The 23,169-nt window shown below is 43.0% G+C and overlaps 1 protein-coding gene across 1 annotated transcript in view; it reads right to left on the reverse strand.

The window, feature by feature from the left end:
- Positions 1-2,184: 2,184 nt before the first annotated feature.
- The window catches only part of DCUN1D3 (defective in cullin neddylation 1 domain containing 3), a 35,566-nt gene continuing 14,581 nt past the window's right edge, over positions 2,185-23,169 (reverse strand). The window contains exons 2-3 of the mRNA XM_029221665.1: positions 6,519-7,054; positions 2,185-5,224 (exon numbers count right to left, since the gene is read on the reverse strand). Of these exons, the coding sequence (XP_029077498.1) occupies positions 4,741-5,224; positions 6,519-6,949 (915 nt within the window). The 5' untranslated portion in view covers positions 6,950-7,054 and the 3' untranslated portion in view covers positions 2,185-4,740. The remainder of the gene's footprint in view (positions 5,225-6,518; positions 7,055-23,169) is intronic.

The following is a 23,169-nucleotide window of genomic DNA, read 5'->3' on the forward strand; positions in this document are numbered from 1 at the left end:
CACGAAGGTGGAGGGTCGCATGAGCAGTGGACTCATCGCCTCAGTGGGTTAAGGCAGGGTATCTTACTTGTAGGACAACCTACCCACGCCCCGTTTGCCTGTTGCTTCCAGTTCCCCCTTTAAAACCTAGAATCTTACTCATTAGTGCAACAGGTAAGAGCAATTAATAACAGACTCGGGGCTGGGACCGGGGTCAGAGGGAAGACACTTCTCTCAGAATAAATGTGTGTTGGGAATAAAGCCACAGCAGCTGCTGAACGGCTTGGGCAATATCCAAGGTTTGTGTTGAAAGTTCCTACGAGGGAAGGTGGGTGGTTGGAAGAGCAGGCTCAGTTTCCAAGAAGAGAGATAGGGAGGAGGATGTGATGCCTTAGCACCTGACTCAGAAGCAGAATCTGATGGTTACTCAATTTTGTCTTTCAATGAGGAAAAACACCTGCAGATCCTCACTGTAAGGCAGTGCCAGTCAAGGTGAACCTGGATATGTGCTATAATTACAGCTTAGCAAAGGAGTAAACTCTGAAGTGGAAGTGGGTGGGAACCCCTCTATATGAATCAGAAAACAGACTGTGCATTCAGAGGAAGATCAATGTCACCTGTTCTCAAATGAGTCCCAATTAACACTTTAATGACTTAATAGTCCTTTTAAGTCCATCTTCTTTAAACAAGATACTGCTGGAGTCCCCCAAGGAAGACCTTGTCAATTACCAAGATGTTCAGGTCATCACTAACCAAACATAAGACAGAAATGGCAAAGCGGGCTACTACAGCAAAACAGCAGCTTTCTCCCAGCCCTTATAATTGTGTAATTGGGTCTACCTTTGGGCTTCACTGCACTGAAGACTTGACTTTAAATGGGGCAAGCCAAACACAGTCCTAAATACAGATCTTCTGTTTTTTTAAACCTATACCAGGTCCTTATCCCAGTAATTTCCTACCGTTGTTTAAATTTGGCATGGTATAGTATATGAGGCCATCACGTGAACTGTGGAGTCCCACACCCTGCAGGCTCCAGCACTGAGGACTGAATTTTGCCACCAGTCCTTGGGAGATCCGTACTGTTTAAAAGACCAAAAATAATGTGTGGCTTAATCTTTCTTTCTTTCCCAAAAGGCTAGTTTGTGCCTTCCTTAGGGAAGTTTAATATTGAAAACACTGCCTTGTACGTTTTCTATTGGATTTCCTTGGGCCTGAGGGCTTGGTTGAAATTTGGATCTTTACCCAGCTCTCGATTTTTTTTCTTATCAGAAGGGTAGAAATGGGATCTTGGACCCAGCTCACACATGTGAGCACATCTGGCAGGGAGAACTACTGAGGCAACTAGCTGAAGCATAGCAAAGTGTCATTACAGGAGGCAGGGCTAAGAATGATACATTCAAATTTGGCAGGGATAGGGGAAGAGCAATTCAATGAAGCACACTTCATCTCATACAGCTTTCTAATCAATTGCTAAAGAAATACCACAGAAGCTCACACACAAAACCACTGCCAAGGGCTTCCCTGGTGGTGCAGTGGTTGAGAGTCCGCCTGCGGATGCAGGGGACACGGGTTTGTGCCCCGGTCCGGGAAGATCCCACATGCCGCGGAGCGGCTGGACCCTTGAGCCATGGCCGCTGAGCCTGCGCGTCCAGAGCCTGTGCTCCGCAACGGGAGAGGCCACAGCAGTGAGAGGCCCGCGTACCGCAAAAAAAAAAAAAAAAAAAACCATTGCCAAAAATCAAGCAATTTCCCAACATATTCAGTTTGTTGTAGCCACTCTGATATTTGCCTATTTTCAAAATGGTATCCACATCCTGCCCCTCTCCACACCACCACACCACTCTGGTGTCATATTGTTAAAGTGAAGGGTGCAATGGCTTACTTGAGGGGCATGCATTGACCTCTTCAACTCATTGAGTGAGCAATTACTGCTCACTCATTAAGCAGCAAACCTATCTCTAGGTGAAGAGGAACAGGGACCTTTCATTTCCCACAAGTGCAACTGCAAACCCTACACACACACACTACCTTGGATCCCTCTGCAGAAAACTGCTTTTCATGAGAAAGTTAATGAGCACTGGCCCAGGCTACTGCAGAAGCTTGAATTCCTTGCATTAAAGACTCAAACCTGGAAGGAAACTCCCTCCCTGACCATTCCCTTTTCAGGCTTCTAATTTGCATTTTTGCAACAAATAGACCATTAAATATATAACCCAAAATAATTTTTTTAATGGTTTTTTTGTTGAGGAAGCTGAAGAGCTGAATTAAAACAAAAAACCACCCATCATAGCACACCTAATGCATGGAATCATGCCTTCTTATAGGCTGGGGAAAGAATCCAGTTCCTCCAGAGTCCTCAGGATATTCAGCATCTACCTCTTTTGTGCCCTTCTCTCCATACACCCTTCTGATCTGAGACAGAAAAAGCCTTACCTGGCTAGGAGCAGCCTGCCTTTACCCTTATTCAACCTCTACCCAATCCAGAATTGGGAAAAACTGGGGGTTGCACACTGACTGGATGAAAAGGCAGTCTTGTTAACACCTCACTCTAGATGCCCTGACTACAGTTGAGACACAGAACCTGCTAGGACCTCTAGAAACTCTTTATACAAGGGTGTCTTAGGCTAGAACAAAGCCAGACATCTGGACTGGGACCCTCATCAGCTTTCCAGCAGTACTGCCAACCTACTGTGGCTGACTTTAAAGTTTCCCATCCATCCCTCTAAGGAGGGGCAACTGTCAGGGTTAGGATTCAAAAAAGAAAATCTAACTTCAAGTATGCTCCCTATTGTCAATACCAATTTTAGAAAAACATCGACTGCAGAAACTCCTTAAATCATTTGTAAATATGGGAGCCCAGAGCCACAGGCTACTAATAAAGGAACTCAAAATAAGTGATTCCTGCCCAGGCTGAGAAACATATACCGGGGAGGGAGATGGGGGTAAGTTGGGGGAGAAAACTCCAAATGTTTAATAGACAAACTCTTCATTACCTCAAGAGTGTAAATATTTTTTTATTTAAAAGATTCCCTTTTCAATCTGTTCCAAAGTGTTGGAAGCTGAACAGTACAAGTTCCTGCCACCCACCCTTCCAGTACAGTTTTATGAGGACATTTTTTTTTTTTAATGGAAAAATAACAAGAGGACCCTCTACTGAAACCAGGTAGGACCAGAGTCAGCTCCTGTGTGGCAGTTTGGCCAAAGCTGGCCTTACGGAGCGAGCACGCAGAGGAGTCTGGGGAACTGGGACTCTCTCTTGTGAGGAAAAGGCTGAGAAAATTAATCTTCTCTTTAATGAAACTGGTCCAAATTCTGATTCAAAAGCCTCCATTATGATGTTCCCTGGCACTCTTCTTATACTATATATATTGAAGGCTCCCTTTTATAGCCAGTTTTAGCAGGCAAAGAAACAAAGAAATATAGATACATATATGTGTATATATATATATTTTATATAGGTAAAATATATACATATCTTATATATGTATATATACATATTTGGGGGTAGGAAAAGGAGAGGTGGGTCATGTAAACCTAAACAGTCATCACATTACCCCAAATGAGCCTGACATTAACAAAGAAGAAAATAAATAACTTCTGGGGGTTAAGTGACAACATGGGTGCAGCAAGAAGGGAAAGGGCACACGTTTTAACTATTAAATACATTTTTATATTTGTTTGGCAGAGTTCAAGCCAGTCCAGGCTTCTGCACTTGCCAGACAAGTAAGCTGATGATACTCAATTAAAAAAAAAATTCAAGCAGAGCTCCATACCACAGTTTTCCTTCAAGTCAGTTGGCCGGCAGGCACAGTTTTCTGACCCCCAGGAACAGAAACTTTGGCTCCAAGGCAAATGAGAAAAAAAAAAAGTATTTCCACTTACAACGTGAAAATACAGAAAGTTCATCAAAGAAAGAAAACTATCAAAGTCTACTTCCAGCAAAACTGAGGTAGCACTGCTTTCTCTGCATTCAATGCTTAAGTGGTTCTCAGTACAATGTGTTCTAAAAAAACCCGCTCACTTGACTGACAGGTGCAGCATGTTGATGGATAAACTCAACATGAAATGCAATAGGTCAAAGAAGGAATGAGCAAGAAGTGAGGAAAATAAGGGTTCCAGATAAATTAGCTTAAAAGGGGGTTGTCACCAGACTACAAATGCTCTTGGCTGGCCTTGGCTCTCCAAGAGCTTTAAATCGCCTGGGAATTAATGCAATGTGGTTAACAGTTAACACTGTTATTCAACTCTGTGTAAATCTTTAAAAATAATTATTACAACCTAAATTCAACGATGTAAACAGCACTACACACAGTACAGACCTGCCCTGAAAAACAAGAATATGCAAAACTGAGATCTGGCACTGTATCGTTTTGTAATGATAATTCAACCTAACTGTCCCATTCCCCCCTCCCTGCTCTACACCCTCCCCCACCCCCCCAAAAAAATCTAATTTGTGCAAGAAGTGGCAGGCTTATTCTATCTGAAGGCTTCAAAAAAAAAAAAAAAAAGATACACAACATGTAGCCAGGTTCAGATATTTTGGGGGACCCTCCCCCCAAAAAAGAAAGAACCAAAATATCCAAAAAGTGAAGAAAGTGCCTAAAACATGATACAGCATTTTAGAGCCCTTTCAGATACAAGGCAGAGAAAGGTGTAAAGTAGAAAATATCCGGATCTTCAGTAATTTCCAGAAAGGTCCAATTCCTTGGTTGGCTGCAGGGCAGCGGGCAGATCCTTGCTGCTGCTCCTGAGACAGAGCCACTAAGTCTGCTCCTCGGGACATAAGCCCTCGGGCCCTGAGCTGAGTGCACCTCTCCCTTCCCCTTCTCTTTTCCTTCGCTCCATTTCCCACTCCACAAAGGTATCAAAGAGACTTGGCCAGGCCTCATCTTCACTGTAGTTGCTGAGGTCAGGGCCAATCACCTGAGTGAAGTTAAGGAACATGTTCCAAGTGTCCCTGGAGATGCCCTTGATCCCCGAGGGGTTCTCTGTTAGGAAGTTTAGCCACTGGTCCAATACTGGAGGATTGTTCTGGGTAAAGACTAGTTTCCACAGGGCAATGGCTATTTCCCGATGCAGTGACCGCTGCCCTTCTTCAGAGTCCAGGCCGAACTGAAATGTAAACCGGTAGAGATCCTTGAATTTATCCTCTTGTTTGGCTTCTGTTAAGAGGCTAGGGAACCGTGCACAGATCCCATCAATGCTGTCTGCACTTATTGCTTGGCAGCCATCAAAAAACTCCTTCCTGCAACAGGAAGGAGGGGGCACAATTAGTAATTGTAAACGGTATAATTTACTGAGAGGCAATATAGTATCATAATTAAGAGGGTAGCTGTGAGGCTGTCTGGATTTGAATGCCAACTCCTCCGCTAACTGTAGTCCTATTTCTTCATCTGCCAAATGGTGAGAATAGTACCTTACTTCATAGGGTTCTGGTGAGGACTAAACAAGTTAATATGTCAGCTGCTTCTAATAGTGCCTGGTATATGGTAGACAGCTGATAATGGTTCATTCACTCATCTATTCATCTTTCCAAAGCTAAACTCAAAGTCTCCTGCTCCATGTTCTGCTTCCCATTCTGCAACAGTGATTAAGCTGTAGACTCTCCTCCAAGATGGGGAGTTTCTTCCTGTTTTCCTTTTGATTCTCCAGGGGTTGTTTGTTTTTGGAATATTTTTGGTGACTGCCAAGGGAAGTTTTTGGAGCCAAAGATTCTGGATGAACCTGGGTAACTCTGCCACCAGAGATCAAAGTTCCGTTATTAAAAAACAAAAATTGAGTATGTATTTTTAACATCTATATAATAACACTTTTAGCTTACAACATGGTCTCACATTGACCATCACCTCAGAGATTTCTGCAACTGCTGAAGATAGAACGTCTGAGGTCTGTCGAGTAACCTACCCAGGGACTAAAAATTGTATCGAGGGGTTCTCAAAGTCAATTCTTCTTACTTACTTATAACCCAGTGCTCTGGAAACCACACCTTGCAGTGACCCTGCCATGTTGTCTCCCACAAACAACCTCTATAGGGGTGAATGACCATGACAATGTACAGAACTACTAGTTGATAACTAGGGCCAGCTGTCCTTGTTGGCGCATAGGCTGGCTAAGGGTAATGTGCAGAGAGCTAGAAGGGGCAACTGGCTTCATGCAGTTACTGAAGCACATCCCCAGTGGCACTCACTATACTGGCACTCAGTGCCTAACACATGATAGGTGTACAATAAACATCGAGTGAGGAAGTGAGTGAACTGACAAGTACAGGAGTGAAAGAAAAGATAAAAGTCAAACAGCAGTGGGGCGGGGCAGCAGCGTGGCAACATGGATTATTCCTCATTTAACTTCAGGCAAGGATGGTTGGTACCCAGTTCTTCAGAGGCTGAATAGCTTTAGAGAAATTGGTCAGAAAAAGAAAATAAGATTTACCCAAAACCCTATGAAGTCAACCCAGTTCTATCCTAGCTGGGTACCACTCCTCAATGGTGCCCTCTTTCCCTCCTCTGATCACCTGGTGACATGAAGTACTTGTGACTAACCTGGTGAATTTGCACATGGTAGCAGCCTGGAACTTCCAAGCCAAGAGCAGCACTCGAAATTCCGTGGGGTCCACACATAGGTCATTGCAAAAGCGCTCCATGCCTTCCTCCAAAATTGCATCCTCCCGCTCGTCCTTATAGCGCCTGAACAGTTCTTCCAACCTCTGCAAGGAAGACTCCTCGGCATTTGACTTGGGCTCCCTCCCAGCATCTCCTGAGGATGTTGGCAGCTGGCAGGTCTCAGTAGCAGCCTCTGCCTTCTTGGTCCCATTGACAAGGATATCCCCGCCTGGCTTGCCACAGGCTGGCAGCTGTTCCTCACGGTGGCCTGCACCCCGCCTCCCGTGTGACTTGCTGCTGGGGTCACGGTCTCCATTCTTGCTACCCAGAGTTGATGAGGGATTCTTGCACTTGGTGACACACTGGCCCATGATGCTGGTGGCCTGGCCTCTAGAGTGGCCCCCTCTGGATTGGATGCGCTTGTTGCCACTGGCCCACGTGCCTCAACATGCCATCAGCCAGAGGAGCCAGCCGACCTGGAAGGAAATTAGAGAGCAATCACTGCTGGACAGGGAGACAGAGTGTGCAAGCTTCCCGCCAGGGACTGCACGCTGGAACACCACTGTTTCAATGAGCTAACCATGAACGAGGGGAAATACCCCAAGTTCATCATCACCTCCCTCGCAAGCCCATACCTTCACCTTGGAAATGCAGTGGTTAGAGCACATATGGAGAACCAATAAGGAAAATTCCTAAAATTCTTAAAGGTAACATAGATCACAAAGAAGTTGATTCATGTGCAGAATGCATCAAGGAAGACTACGGTTTTGCCAGAAATATTCCAAAGGAAATTTGTCTTGCCAACTTGCCGTCACATAAGAAAGTTATTTGGACCTGTATTAACCCAGAAGGTACAAATAAAAGGTTCATCTTCTAGTCTCTAATGTCAAAATTCTCGGATGTTCTTTTTAAGTAGGATGAGTAGGAAGAAGGGGTAGCCACATCCAAAACAACTATATAGTTTCATAATGGCCTAAAGATGAGATAAAGAATTTGCAGAGTCAAGACTAACGGCAGGGTCCTAGCCAAATAACAAAGTAAAATTTGTCTTGATTTCTTCAAATTCCTTTCTGGGACCCACCCGCACAGTAGGTGAAATGCCCTTTCTCCACCCTTCCTCTATCCACCTATGGGAGACATCCACCAAGACTGTTCTCCACGCCAAGGGTCCCAATCGCTGAGCTTCTTTTCTAACCCCCACCCCCAGCAAGGTGGTATGTAGAGGAAAGTCAAGTTCACACTAAATGTGAATGTCCTGTAGGGCCTGCAGGCTTAGTCTTCCAAGATAGCGTCTCCATTTTAAAAGAAGGGCTGATTTACCCAAATACAGTCTCTAAATGACAGAATAACTGCTAGATGAAAAAGAAAAGCCTGCACTGATACATAACAAACATCACAGTGATTTATTTATTACTTAAGTAACGAAAAAGTGGCTTTTAGAGAATTGCTAGAAATTTCTGGGCCAGGGATGAGGTGATTTCTCTGAAGACTCTATCTACTCAGACTCTTATTCTTACCTTCAACTAGTCCACTAGAAGATCCATCTAAAATTTAGTACTTATAAAAGTTTGCTACCTGCTATAATAACTGCAGCCTCTGAAATTATAATGTTAATACAAATTTAGACCAGGAGCCAGAAGGACAGTCGGGAAAGCAGACCAAATCAATGTCAGTCCCATGCCTCTCCAGCTCTAGGGTCAGGGACCTCCACAATCCAAATTCAAAGCTCTAAGGAGACTGGCAGTGGGGCAGAAGGGTGCTTTTAATGGAAGGCTGGAGCTTTAAACTTTACCTAAAGAACTTTAGCTTCCTCCAAATAGTGCTTGCATAAATTCAGAGTTATCTTCAAAAGGAATTCTAAGGGTATGTTCTGAGTGTACAAGTTTAAAATGACGACCAGAATCATTCCTGTAGTTACCGGAATCACATTGTATCGGGGTGTGTCCCATTGTCCACCTTCAAAGAGAATACATGACAGACATGATTATACACGCCCTTAAAAAAAGACTCGCAGTTTCACTTAGGTTTCAAAAACACGCTGAAACCCTTAGAAGGGTTTTGGTGTGGAAAATGACAGACCCAAGTAAGTTTTTTAAAGCCTTTTTATGCTTTTAGAATATAGCTAGTAAGCCATGAGAACAACTTGTTACAATTTTAAAAGGTAAGGGGTTAATTCTTAGAAGACCAGCATACAAGGGAAGCAACTGTTCAAGTTGAATTATCTCAAAACAAGCAGGACTATACCATGTGGAGGGTCTGGTTTCCAGATTTGTGTTTCTAAAGACTAAAATGCTGAAAGAAACAAAAGGCCCAAACTTACACAGATCCCACATGCTCACAGACTGGCAACTCTAATTCCCAGGCATGCTGACTCACCAGGCTTTGCTGCTCAGCTCCCGCTGCTGAGGGAAGCCCAGGTACCTGGCAGGATAAGAGGATTTCCTGGTTTCCTACTGACCCACCTACCCCAGGCTACTCACCCCTGCCCCATTGGACAGATGCTGCATTATATCAGCTTCGTCCAAATACTGGTGCCAAGGCCTTCACATAGGGACAGAACAGATGGGCCTCCCAAGAGGCCCTAATCCATTTACCCAACCAGCCCTCCACGTGAGAGCATCTTTGATTACCTGGCTGAAACCTGAAGGCATTTTACATGCCCAGCAGATGAAAAAAAGGAGGGGAAATCAATTTAGACAGATGATCAATGAGCAAGTGCCAGGAGGCTGGACCCCTTTCTTCCATTCTGGTCCTTTTCTTTGAAGCAAGTTGTGGTCTCAAGCCAGAAAAAAGTATTTTCAGATCTGATGGTAAGTGTGGTCCCCTGATTCCTCAATGGGCTCCCTTCTTTTGTGTCCCCCCTTTCTTTGGGAAAATAGTTCTGTACCCAGAGATTTCTCAGGCTCAATCATGGTGCTCAGCCGTGTGTCCCAGGGTGGCAGCACTTCAAGTGTTTTAAAGCTGAAAGTTTCCCTGGACCCAGTAGCTGCTGGCTAATAGCTAATAATAGTAGTCATCAATTGCTGAGCGCTTGATACCATGCCAGGCACCATGTTAAGCACTTTATGGACAATAACACTCATACATCCTCACCACAACCCCATTTAAAGACAGGGAAGCTGAGGCACAAAGGAGATTACCCAAGATCACAAGCAGAGCCTGTATGTCTGGCTTGAGAAACCATGACCTTTCACCACTAGGCTGGACTGCTGAGCCCGCCTACATCAGATCACCTCGGGAAAGCCCACCAGTGGATGGGTCCCAAGCTCAGGAGTGTCACCACATCAGTCACAGAGCAGCAAGTTTTACAATTAGCCACTGGAAAAAGAAAAAAAAAAAAACATGGTCTGTGCCCTGTGCTAAGAAGGGCATCCTAGCCAACTGCCCTCTCCCAGGCAAGCATTAAGACCGTGACGCAGGCAGGCAAGATGCCGTTAGGCTCAGTCTCACTAGAGGCGGGGACTAGAATTAGTCCAAAGTTCCTAAACCTGTGATGTTTCAGCCCACCAGCATGGTTAAAAGCTTCAGGTCTTAAAGTCCAACTCTGCCACCGGATGTTCGACCCTGATCAAAACCTGAATTTCCTCAACCTGCAAAACGGTATCTACTTCAAAGAGCAGTTGTAAGGATTCAGTCAGGAAACGCAGATAAAGGGTATCTGGCACACACTGTCCTCCACACAGAAAACACTTGATATGACAGCCATTATTAACAGCCGAGTAGTATCTGATTAGCCTGACGGAAGCCCCAGCTTGTCCCATCTGAACAATGGGCTCCAGGCTTTGGCTTCCCCAGGCCCAGAAAGGCCGCCTACCCTTGCCTTGAGTCATGCAGTTGGGTCTTGCTCAAAAACAGTCTCTTGAACTACAGCACTGACCCTGCTCAAATGCACCATTGGTCAGAAATACCTGGGGGAATCAGATCCTCCACAGGATAAGACTTGTGAATGACGCTGAATAAAATCAAGCTGGGTATTTGCTGTGCGCTCTGGATACTCTGAATTGCTGGTCACTCCCTGTCCCTAACGTGGGACAGCCTTCCAGCCAGTTCCAGACTCCATTCCCTTTCCACTAGGTTCCAGCTCTGTAGATCTGCAAAAGACAGGATTTCCAACTTGCTACTTATTTATACTCATTTATACTTGCCAGTGGTCCTCCTGCCACCTCTCTGAAGTGGACAGCCTCAGCACAATCTGGGCACCCCAGAGCCAAATTTCACTAACAGAGCATCATTATTAATGAATACCACTTTGTACTTGTTAGTACATTGTAACAGCTACATATAAATGTAGCTCTATGAAATAATTACCCCCATTTCATAGGAAGAGAAATGGAGGTACACGGAGGTCAATGAGCTATCTAGGAAGGGAGAAACTGGAGCAGGGTAATTAAGAGGAAGAGCTCTGGGAGCAGACAAACCTGGATCTGAATCATGGTGATGGACCAACTTTGTGACCATCAGCATGTAACTTTAATGGGACAGTTGTACCTCATGGTCTGGTGCATAGAGTAAATGAGATAACCCATGTAAAATCCTCTGCCCAATATCTGGCTCATAAAAAGTATTCAGTAAGGGGGCTTCCCTGGTGGCGCAGTGGTTGAGAGTCCGCCTGCCGATGCAGGGGACGCGGGTTCGTGCCCCGGTCTGGGAAGATCCCACATGCCGCGGAGCGGCTGGGCCCGTGAGCCATGGCCGCTGAGCCTGCGCGTCTGGAGCCTGTGCTCCGCAACGGGAGAGGCCACAACAGTGAGAGGCCCACGTACCACAGAAAAAAAAAAAAAAAGTATTCAGTAAGTGTTAGCCTTTATTACAGTTGTTATTATCACAAAGTTGGTGACAGAATCAAGTCTCCCTTCTAGAACAGTGCTCTTGTCAGCAGCCAGGCCAGGTCTGCTGGGGCAGTTCAGGTATGCTGACGCCCCAAATGCCCACAGCAGCTTTCCTGTTCTTGCAGTAAGTGATTCTGCTCTCCTGTTTCAGCTAAAGTGGCATAAATGAGTGAAATGGAGCGAGAGACAAGGAGGGGTGGGAAGAAAGGAAAAGTAGGAAGAAGAATAAAGGGGGCAAAAAAGCCACAAACCAGGAAACCTACTTCTATGCACAGCCTTGGGGGTTTACTTGAAAGACAGTAACTGCTCAGCTTATGCTGGACTAAGACCAGCCTCCAGCTTTCCTCCTTCAGTCTCAGCTCTAACTTCGCCTCTCTCCCTCACTGCTTCCGTGCATCAGCTTCCAGCCTCCCTCCTCCCTGTGCCAGCCCCAGCTGCTGTTCCTGGGGATGGGCTTGGCTGCCTGCCTGGCCCCAGGCCTGGCGCTGGCACTGCTGGGCTGAGGGCAATCCCATAGGTCGTGGTCCCAGTGGATGCTCTGGCTCCAGACAGCCACAGAAGAAGAGATCAGGAAACTGTTTCTATCTCTTAGGCAGTTCCATGAAGTGACAATCAGGCAAGTCCCTGTCTTCTAGGACTTACTATCTACCTCTGAAACAGAATCACCTCTTATGGAACAGAAGGACCACGAAGGGCTAAACCACACAAAGACAAATGGAGACAGGAAAGGAGAGTGGAGTGTGGACCAGTGTTATGGAAAGAAAGGTGGAGGGACTGATGAAGAGAAATTGGTATTTGTGGGACATGGGGCTATATGCTTCATATACATCACCTTCAAACCTCACAACAACCTAGGTTGTCAGAGCCCTTACAGATTAGGAAACTGAGGTTTCTTAACCACTAAGCAGTGGGACTAGGAAATAAAACCAGTCTGTCAAGACTCCAAAATCAACTCATTGGGAAAGTTTCACAGAGAAGATGAGTCTTGTTCTGGGTCTTCAACGACTGGAAGCATAAAGTGGAAAGGAAGGAGGCAAAGGACCAATCTGGTTGGTCCAAGCTGAGACAGGATTTTAAAATGTTTATTAATAGCAATACCTTTTAAGTTACATGTATGTATTGAGGAGACTGACATGAATTATCACATTTAACCCACTACAACTCTATGAGGAAGATAATATAACCTTCACTTTACAGAAGGGGAAACTGAACAGAGTTTAAGGGATTTGGCCTGAGGTGATACAGGAAAAGGGATTCAAACCCAGGCAGTGTAATTCTAAACTCACCATTCTACATCACTGGCCTCACTACATACTGTTCTTTGCTATGACGTATGCCAAGATATATCCTTCCCCTAAGGAGATGATGATGGCCCGAGAAGAAAAGATACATTTTCAACACCTGATTGTATTCCAGAGGTACTGAGTCAACAGGAACAGAGTAAACTCCCAGGAAGCCTTCAGTTCTGGTCTGGGATCTCCCTACGCAATGTGTGTCCTTGAACAACTCCCTTAACCTCTCTGAGTTTGTGTTCCCATGATTAAAATCCTTCCAAGTCTCATACTCTAGGACTACCTTCACGTTTTGGTATCCAGAAAGGCTGAAGTTCTATATTTGCAAGCCTTCTGAGGACAGGCATTTTGCCTCCTCAGTGAACAGCACTCATACTTCTTGCCCAAGCCTGTTAGAACCAAGGGAAAATGAGAAGTCCAAAAAGACACAGAAAGCAGAGTAACTCCAATCTGAACAAGAGGTAAAAGATTACACTGTTTTTGCAGGCTTCCCTGTCCTAATCATCTTAGTTTGAACTCTGCAGGGTCAGGAATAGGCCCTGACATATGGAAAACAGAGCAAGCTGGCTCACTGTTATAGCTGGCTGGGAGCTAAAAAACAGGGGGCAAAGGCTGGCACCAAAATCCAGTGTCAGCAAGGCACTTGAGATCTACTCTGATGACTTCCTTGAGAGAAGGAACTGATCCAATCCACCCCTCCCATTCTGTTCCCATCTAGAGTCTGTTCAGAAGCCACAAGCCACTGACGAATGTTGGTGCTTCTACATATTAGAGCAATAAGAAACCCATCTTTCCAACTTCCATCCAAACAGTTTGTATAGCTAGTTGGGCGCATGATTTTACTTCTTACTATATATGCCAGACATCCAGCTGCCAGGGGCTGAAGCAGCTGTACTAGCAGAAGCCACCCCCCTGGGGAGTCTCAAAGCAAGACCACAAGAGCCTCTTGATCCCAACTGGCAGCTGCAGATGCTGGAGGACCTGAGAAGAAGTTGGGAAATGGGTGGTGTCCGTTTATAAACTACTTCCTAGAAAGTAAACTTGCAAAAATAACAAGGAGGAAAGACTGAGGGAGTACTTTAAAATGCAAAGTCTTCTGCTTGCTGTCATTTGGAACTTGGGACTTACAAGAGCACCTTTGGAGACTAGGTCTTACCTAGAGCTACTTGGGAGGAAAAGCTGTTTCCCCTGCCAAAGCAAATGAGACGCGTCTGCTATTTTCATGCTTTTAAAAGACTTTCTGTCCTAAAATGTACTGCAAGCAGCAAGCTAAAACAGCAGTCCCACTTAGGGAGGGGTAGGAACACAAGACTTTCTACATCAACCAATCTCAAAAGTGCGGAAAGAGGGATGGAGGAAAAGAGGGAGGGAGGAAAGGTAAAATTTTTAAAAAAGAAAATAAACCAATTGGTTATATTTCTGTAAAATAATCTTAGGTCACAGGACTAAGACCAGTCAGCTTTGTACAGAACAATTTTTCTTTTCTTTTTAAAGGGTTCTTACATTCCTTATCTTGCATACTTCAGATATACTAAGGATATATATACAACTGAGGTCTGAGGACTGAAGTCAGTGTGGGCTCGCAAGAACAAATACTACTTGCCAAATACAACCAAGCCAACACACACGTATACTATAAAGTTTCCAAATACCAAAGAATCAAGCATTTTTGGCCTCTGGGTTCCAGAGCTGCTACATGTTTAATCCCACATGACTCAAAACAACCAAAAAAGAGCTGAATTATTCTACTGACCCACACTTGGAATATTTTTGCTGTCACTATTGATCTGGACACGTCAGACTGTCCACTTATTTGCAAAGTACGCATCATTAACGGGCACCAGATTTCTAGGTTGGCCACTCTTTTTGTTTCTGCACCAGTTTTTTCATTAACTAACTTTCCCTGTTTAAAACCAGAGGGCTGTCTTGGATTTGTGCTCTGTGGTACCATAATAAAAATGGCATGCCTGCTATATGCTATACTCTTTATCTCTGGTTTTAGCTTGGAGCTTATCTTCAGGACACAGCCTCATTAGGCCATACTGAAGGTAAAACCACTGGTTAGGCACCACTTCCCGGCTTCCAATTGGCATATGGATACCAGCCACCCTGGAGGTCTACCAGATTGTAGATAATTAGTTCTCAAACACCCAATTACCACATCAACTGTTCACCTTTCAGTCACCTGAGGAATTCAGTAGTCAATAACTGACTGAAAAATAGTTAACTGGAGTTGAGATTTGGTCTTTGCATCTAAGTAAAAGAAAGGCAAGAAAGGAAACTATGAAATGAGTCAAAAGATGAGAAAGGAACCCAATATAAAGATGATAAATGAGTGCATGCAGACGTCTTAGAGGGGCACCTGAATGACCACAAATGTACAGATGTGGTTTCTAGAGCCACATTTCTTCTAAATAGATCTCAGGTTCATCACATGGTAACTAATGTGATGTTTGCTAATTCTTTAAAAAATAAAAAATCCAAATTCATTAAGGCCACATTTATCAGTTTTTTCCTAGAGGCCCATGATGGAAGCTGACTGCTCATGCATAGTAGATGGAAAGAGGAAGAGGGACAGAAAAAAGACCTGTATAATAAAAGAATATCCGTTTTCAACCACATCAGTAAGCTGGTCAGAGAACTAAGGCCACTAAGACTTTCTTACCCACTGCCAAATTCAAAAGCATTACATAGTTATTCTGTAAAGTTTAGAAAATACGGAGAAGCATAAAGAGAAAAAAGTCCCCTAGTATCCCACCACCTACAATTAATATTTTGGAGTATATCCTTTCAGTGTTTTATATAAGCACATATGGATGGCACACCTAAGTAAATACATGCATGTTCGTACTGCACACATTGAACTTTTAAACAAAACTGGGTTGTATTGTACATTCTATTTTGCAAATTTTTCCATTTTATACTTTTTCATATAAATCTTCTCTCATCAAATGCTTTTAAAAGAGCAGCATTCAATGGCAGTACTGGTATCACCACTGACACACCAGCTATTTCACACAACCCATAAACTATTTATAGCCTACTACTCAATCTGTCAAAAATTTGGTGCTGCACTGCAGAGGGGTTACAGAAAGGTTGAGACTCTCTGTTAAAACAGATTTAATAGCCAGATAGGTCTTTCATTGATAATTTGTCGATTTAAAATAAACTCTCATTATTGGACATTTAGTTTGCTTCCAATAGCTCACTATTATAAATAATACTGGGATAATAAGCAGAATAGCAGCTAAAATTCAGCACATTTGTAATTATTTCCTGAGAATAAATTCCTAGAAGTGGAACAACAGATCAAAGACTGTGCAAAAAAATATTATATATATAATATTCAATGTGAATTCAAAAAAAGTAGTGTCAACTTACACGATGGGAGTGTACTGGGAGTATTTACATCATCTTGTAATATGCGTCAACTAATTCAATTACTTAAAAAAAAAGCCCAAAAAAAACACCTTACCAAAAGCACTTTAAGACATATTTAAGAAAAAATATCAAACTGCCAAAGGAGGATGGAAAACAAGAGAGAGAGACCATTTGCTTCATTGTAAATCACATCAAAAGACTGACAAATCCAACTATTTTGGCTCCAAGGATTTCAAGACAGTGTTGTTAAATGATGGGGGTGGGGTACGGTGTGGGGGACAGGAAGAGATTAATCATAAGGGTATGTTTCAATTATACCTACATTTCCCCAATTTATTCTTTGAAAAGAAAATGAAACTTCCCCTATGTCACATACACACACAAAAAAGATAACGCCCATCCTAAGGTCTAATGAGGTCCTCTTATCATAGGTTTAGCGTTGGGGTAGAAGGGTCTGACCCATGGACTTGAAACTGAGTGAATCACATGCCCAGGGAGCAAGAGCCTCGTTCAAAATGGAACTGTGGCACCCTTGAGACGGTTAATAGGCTGGATTTAGACCACAGACTTATTATATGGCTTTCTAGCTTCAGACTGGACCAAAGGATATTATCGCTTACAGCACAGACTTGTCTGCTCCCCCAGCCTCCAGGTTCTTCATCAGGTGGCCACCAATTTTCACTAGAAGATTCCTCTCCCTCACTCTTGGTCATGTAAGTTGGGTGGGGCTCATAATGGACCATGTGACTCAAGCCCACCAAAGCCTCCTATGCCCTTGGCTTCGATGATTGGGCCAGGAATATGCAGGTAACCTAAGTCAGACAAAGTGAATCTTAGCACCGAAAGCAAAGGCGGTTGCAGCTGCTTTGGTCATCTTGCCAGAAAGAGCACCAGGGAAAATAATAATGCCTATACAAGGGTCACTGTGAGAGTTAAACTGTCCCTTCTTATCAGATGGGTCTCACCTCAAATGCATGTAAGACACCAGAATAAAATCACTACCAAGAGACAAAGAGAAAATCAGTTTCGAAGGCATTATTTGCACCCAGAATCCAATTGTACCTAAGTCAGATCAAAGCCTGAACTTTACAGTTGTATGAGCCAATTAATTCTCCTTTTTCGTAAGCCAGAAGTCAGGTTTTCTGCCACAACAGAGAGTCCCTACCAAGATACAGCTGTCACTCAGACCTCTTCTACTCACAGAGCAAAGAAACAGAAGATCTGATACCATGGTCGAAGACCAACTTACTAGGCCACAATTTCAACCCAATGTATCAAGAGACCCCTGAGCTGAACCCTAAGACCAATGATCCCAAACTCGAGCAAACTATAAAATTCCGTTACAACTGGGTGGACCATGATAATGCTATTTAAAAGAATTTGAAAGATGGTATGACTAATGAGAAAAAGAACCTTTCCAATTGCAATTCTTACAACCTTAAGCCTCCTTAAAGCAAATATGCCACAGAGCACTTACAGCTGCTTTCTTCTATTGTGTATACTTCTGTCATCTTCATGTTCCCAAGGAGGAACCTCCTCCCAGCATTCAGGCACCACGTGAAAGGCCGTAAAGCAAAAGCTCTTGGAAGTCTTTCCCTATGCAATAACATGATCAATCTTCCGACTAAAATAGGTTATTTGATCTAAACCACATCCTATGAAACTGAAAGACCAGACCTGACCAGAACTTTGCTACCCTCTTAGTTTCAATGACTATTATTGAAACAATTTCTCTTTGGTTTCAAGTACTGAAGAGCCTATTTAGAAAGCATTCAGGTTTTGAAGACGGTGACAGGAAATGCCCACGTTAGTGTGTCTTTATTGGAAATACATTCCCTGCTGGTTGAGGTCCCAAGGTTTGAGCCTTTTTCTTCAAGTTACTTATTTCACAAATGTGCACTCATATGGCATGAGGCCAAAGGGTACATTAACATGGGTAAAGATAAGCAGATAATCATATAAAAATTAGAGCTTTATACCTGGTGGCTGGCATCATGGTATTACAGGCTTGGCAAAGTAAGACATCTTATGATTCCAGCCCAGTTCCCACCCACTTCCCGCCCATACTGATCTGACAGAATTGCCACCACCTAATGGCCAACTGCAATGCTGTCTATTAAAACTCTGCCCTGGGACTTCCCTGGTGGCGCAGTGGTTAAGAATCCGCCTGCCAGTGCAGGGGACATGGGCTTGAGCCCTGGTCCGGGAAGATCCCACATGCCGCGGAGCAACTAAGCCCGTGCACCATAACTACTGAGACTGTGCTCTAGAGCCCGCGAGCCACAACTACTGAGCCCGCGCTCTGCAACAAGAGAAGCCACTGCAATAAGAAGCCCGCGCACCGCAACAAAGAGTAGCCACCACTCGCCGCAGCTAGAGAAAGCCCACGCTCAGCAACGAAGACCCAATGCAGCCATAAATAAATAAATAACACACACACACACACACACACACACACACACACACACACAAATAAACTCTGCCTTAGCAGGTAGGCCCTATTTTCCAAAAAAACAATATGAGAAAATCCTAAAATAAAGCAGCAATGCCACAAGCTCTTTTTGTTACCACCTTTGAAAATCGGAAGACAGCTTTGGATCCCAAAATAAGCTGTGCATATGTACACACACTCAAATTTTGCACCACATAACTGAGGGTCCATGAAATTGCAACTTTTTTGAACTGCATGAGGGTTTTACCTGCACTGCAACCACATTCATTTCCTTCACTCAAAACCGACTACAGACACTGCAGCTCCTACAGCTACCTTTCTGGGAAGGACAGGACATGCTCTGGATGCAGAATGACTGGGTCTGTACAGCCCAGCTCTATTCACTTCCCAGCACATCCTTAGTCACCCTGCACCTCTGTTTCCTCACCTGAAAATTGGGACAAAGGGTCACTGTGAAGAATAAATGGCTCCTTCATATCAGATGCATCTCCTTCAAATGCTGAGATGCATTCCCTGTCCAACCAATCTGAAGTGCCCTCTCCCTCTGATCCAGCACACTATTTTATTTCTTCAGCACATACCACTCTCTGAAATTCTTGTTTGTTAACTTATTTGTTGTCCGCTCCCCCTACTAGAAGGTAACTGCCACAAGAGCAGGGATTTTATTTCATTCACCACTTTGGCTGTGCACCTAAGCTTTGTCATGTAAGCAAATGTTTTGGTAAATATCTCCTGAATAAATAATAATCACTGATATTTGTTGGGCACTTCTATACAAGGCACTAGTCTATGCACATTTTAAATGTATTAACTCATGCTTGAATAAATGATGAGTATGGCATACTCAGCATTGTCCCTAGCACATAGTTCTCAATATCATCTGACAGCTATTCATACCAATTCTAATTATATGATGACATCATCAATACTCAACAGTAAAGGAAGTTGAGCCCTAAGAATGTAGAGTAGAACTTAATTTCACCACTCAAGAGCTGGTTCCTAAGGTCCAATTCCTCCTGAATGCCTTGCCTCTCAACACCCCACTACCTTCAAAGAGAAAGTAGAAAATTGTCTCATTGTTCCAATTATTCCCTACCTCATCAGTTACCATATAATGTGATACAAACACAGCTTCTCAGCAGTATCAGCTCCATCTCTCCTCACTCCACAAGCTAATTTTCACCTCAAACACAGCAAAAGCCAAAATCTGAAGCTGAAATTGGGAGATGTTCATCCTATAGTGCCTCTTTTTGACCTGTACCTTAGTCCCTGGCAAAAAATTCACATAATAATGGAAATCATTCCTGCCTCTCCTTTGAGCAAGTGTGAAAGTCCAGACAGTTTATTCAAGCCATAGCCATGCAGCACTCTAGGAAGTTCCAAGGATTCGCCAAGCAGGTGAAGTCAGTGCAAAACCTGCTGCTGCTGGTCTGAACTGTTTCTTCTCTACCGCAATAAACAAAGAAATCACATTTAAGGTGTCTAGAGATGCAAGGGCAAAAGCCAGCAGCTTTTTCGCATCCTACATAGTGAACACGAAGAACTCACAGCCAGTTTCACACTTCTTAAGCCATCTTGTTCCACTGTAGTATTTTTTAAAATTCGCTTGATGACAGATTGGCTTTTAAGTCTGAGGGATGAAGCACGTACCTTGTCAAAGATAAGGGATGTGGACCATCGAGGTCCTCCATCTCTTTAGAACCACTGGAGACAATACACTACGTTTCATATAACAGCAAGAAAAGGACAAGACCTAAAATCCTAATCAGGGCCTTCAAAGCCAGGCGTACTTGCCAAGAAAGCAAAGGGCAGATTCCACCTCTGCTGGCTGGCAGGCCAGCCCACACATTCTGCCTAGGCATGTGAAACAGTCAGCTCTTTCTCTCCCCACCCCCAGGGCCAGTATTTGGGGTAGCAACACCAGCAACTTTTCTAGGAGAGTATTTTATAAAAATAGAGCTTCCAACCTTAGGCTTAAAACTGAAAGGAAAAATAGCCAGAATTAGAAGTTTGTTTTAACACAATACATTGAAAATTATAAGTTTAAGTGCTGGTAGCTGGGGACAGGGATCACACCACCACATGACTTCTCAGTGAGTCATTAAAAAATAGTACACGCTTGTTTAACTAACAGTGGACGTCCACCAGTAATAGAGTTAAGAAGTCCATGTATCAGACGATGGAAAACTAAACTGACACTCCTTCTGCATTTGTTTCAGCAGTGGCAGGACTGATACAAATGAATTGCAGCAGCAATTTACAAGACAGAAACGCTAATAAACGTTTTTTGAGGCTAGTCGAAGAGGAAACGTTTAAAACCCTGAACTGACTCATTTTTCAGAAGTTAAATCAGTTTAACTGGGAAGAAAAGCCTCTAAACTATAATAAATCACTAACTGAAACATTTCCGGATTCCTAACACCCATTCTTGATTAACATACCTTTGTGTCAAAAGCAAAAGCCAAGTGCCAGCATTTAACAGCAAGTTGCTACCCTTTCAGTTATGAGAATCAGCCTGGTAGAACTAGATGAGAACAACAAAAATTAATCTTCAGGCCTAGATGGATACTGTCAGGATAGTAATAAAGACCTCCCCAAAGGGCTTCTGGGTACCATAAATTATATAACAAATCTACTTCTGCCAGGCAGCCAGTATTAACTCCTATTCACCCAGGGTACTACTCAGTGTCACCAATGGGCTTATCAAAATGAAAGCGTTAACTATCCACCACTGCTCCAAAAAAGACACAGCATGTTGCTCACTGTACATCAGTTTGCTGACATCACTACTCATTACGAGAAGCCACTTAACAATCTTAAATACAACTTTGATACTTGTTTCTTCCAGGCCAAAAAAAATAAAAATAAAAAAAAAGAAAGGAAAATATTTCATTAACTCCTTCCTCAGTAAGTTCTTCTGACTGAACTTTTTTTATTGTCTATGATGACATTCTAGTATAATAGACAATTATTTCTACTATGCATTCAAGACTTGGATGCATCGTGCATTATTTATTCCTATGGAACATAAACATTCATGGCTCTCAAGCAGATAGTCAGAAATGACAAGCACAGAAAAGATGTTACTGTTGTAGTGACCGCATCTTGGATTAAAGTTCCAAGAAGGCAGGAAGTGTATATGGCAGCGTGAAAAGGGCTAACTGGCATCTAATAAACACTTTCTAAATTCAAACCATGTTCTACTCTTTCTCAAAATTAGGGATAATGCTTCTCAAGCCCACTTTTGAAAAATACGGAGTTTAAACTGCCTCTTTCAAAAAAGCATACTACAGTAGAGTCATTTTTTTGTTTAGTATGCATAAGTCTTTCAGACACTGCAAAATGAGAGCTTGAACTAGACCACTGTCTTTCCAACTTGAACTGCGACCTTCAGTAAGAAACACGTTACATCCTGACCAAATGCACATGTATATACACACACATACCACTCATTAAGCAGTATTTACTCTCACTTCAATGATGAACTCTGATTTATGCTATTTCTTTTTTTATTTGGTTTTTAATTGTTGGTTATAATCCACTAATTAGATATGACCCATAGTAAGAAAAGCTCAAGATCAAACTTAAAGGTTCCCTCCAATATATTTATTGTGCCAGACACAATGCTAGGCATTTTATAGTCGTGACAGCAGTTAATCCCTACAGCTACCCTAGGAGGTTGGTACTGTTTTTAAACTGAGAAATTTAAAAATATTGTATTACTTGGGCTTCCCTGGTGGCGCAGTGGTTGAGAGTCCGCCTGCCGATGCAGGGGACACGGGTTCGTGCCCCGGTCCGGGAGGATCCCACATGCCGCGGAGCGGCTGGGCCCGTGAGCCATGGCCGCTGAGCCTGCGCGTCCGGAGCCTGTGCTCCGCAACGGGAGAGGCCACAACAGTGAGAGGCCCGCGTACCGCAAAAAAAAAAAAAAAAAAAAAATTGTATTACTTCATTTAAAATATCAATAATATACACACTGCTATGTTTAAAATAGATAACCAACAAGGACCTACTGTATAGCACAGGGAACTCTGTAATAACCTAAATGGGAAAAGAATTAGAAAAAGGATACATGTATATGTATAATCACTTTGCTGTACACCTGAAATTAACACAACATTGTTAATCAACTATACTCCAATATAAAATAAAAACTGGGGACTTCCCTGGCAGTCCAGTGGTTAAGACTTCACCTTCCAATGCAGGGGGTATGGGTTTGATCCCTGGTCAGGGAGCTAAGATCCCACATGCCTCTTGGCCAAAAAACCAAAACAGAAGCAATATTGTAACAAATTCAATAAAGACTTCAAAAATGGTCCACATAAAAAAAAAAATCTTAAAAAAATTAAATTAAAATATTAAAAAATACACACCACGTGTTACCATATGACATATGTATGCATTTTAAGCAAGGTTATCGAAGTATGTATAGTACAAAGAATAAAATATTGAAGACTTAGGAAAAGAGGAAGTCCGTATGGAAAAAAAAAATAGCCTCTAAAAAATATAAATAAATAAAATATCAATAATAAACCATGGCATGTTAACATAAACAACATTTTTATGAAAAAGAACTGTATTTCCAAAAACTTAATGAGAAGAGTGACACTGTTTTACACTTTTGCAAATGTCCCTAA

This window comes from Monodon monoceros, unplaced genomic scaffold, assembly GCF_005190385.1.
Source record: "Monodon monoceros isolate NGI ecotype Baffin Bay Population unplaced genomic scaffold, NGI_Narwhal_1 Super_Scaffold_13, whole genome shotgun sequence".
In the NCBI taxonomy this organism is placed as follows: domain Eukaryota; kingdom Metazoa; phylum Chordata; class Mammalia; order Artiodactyla; family Monodontidae; genus Monodon; species Monodon monoceros.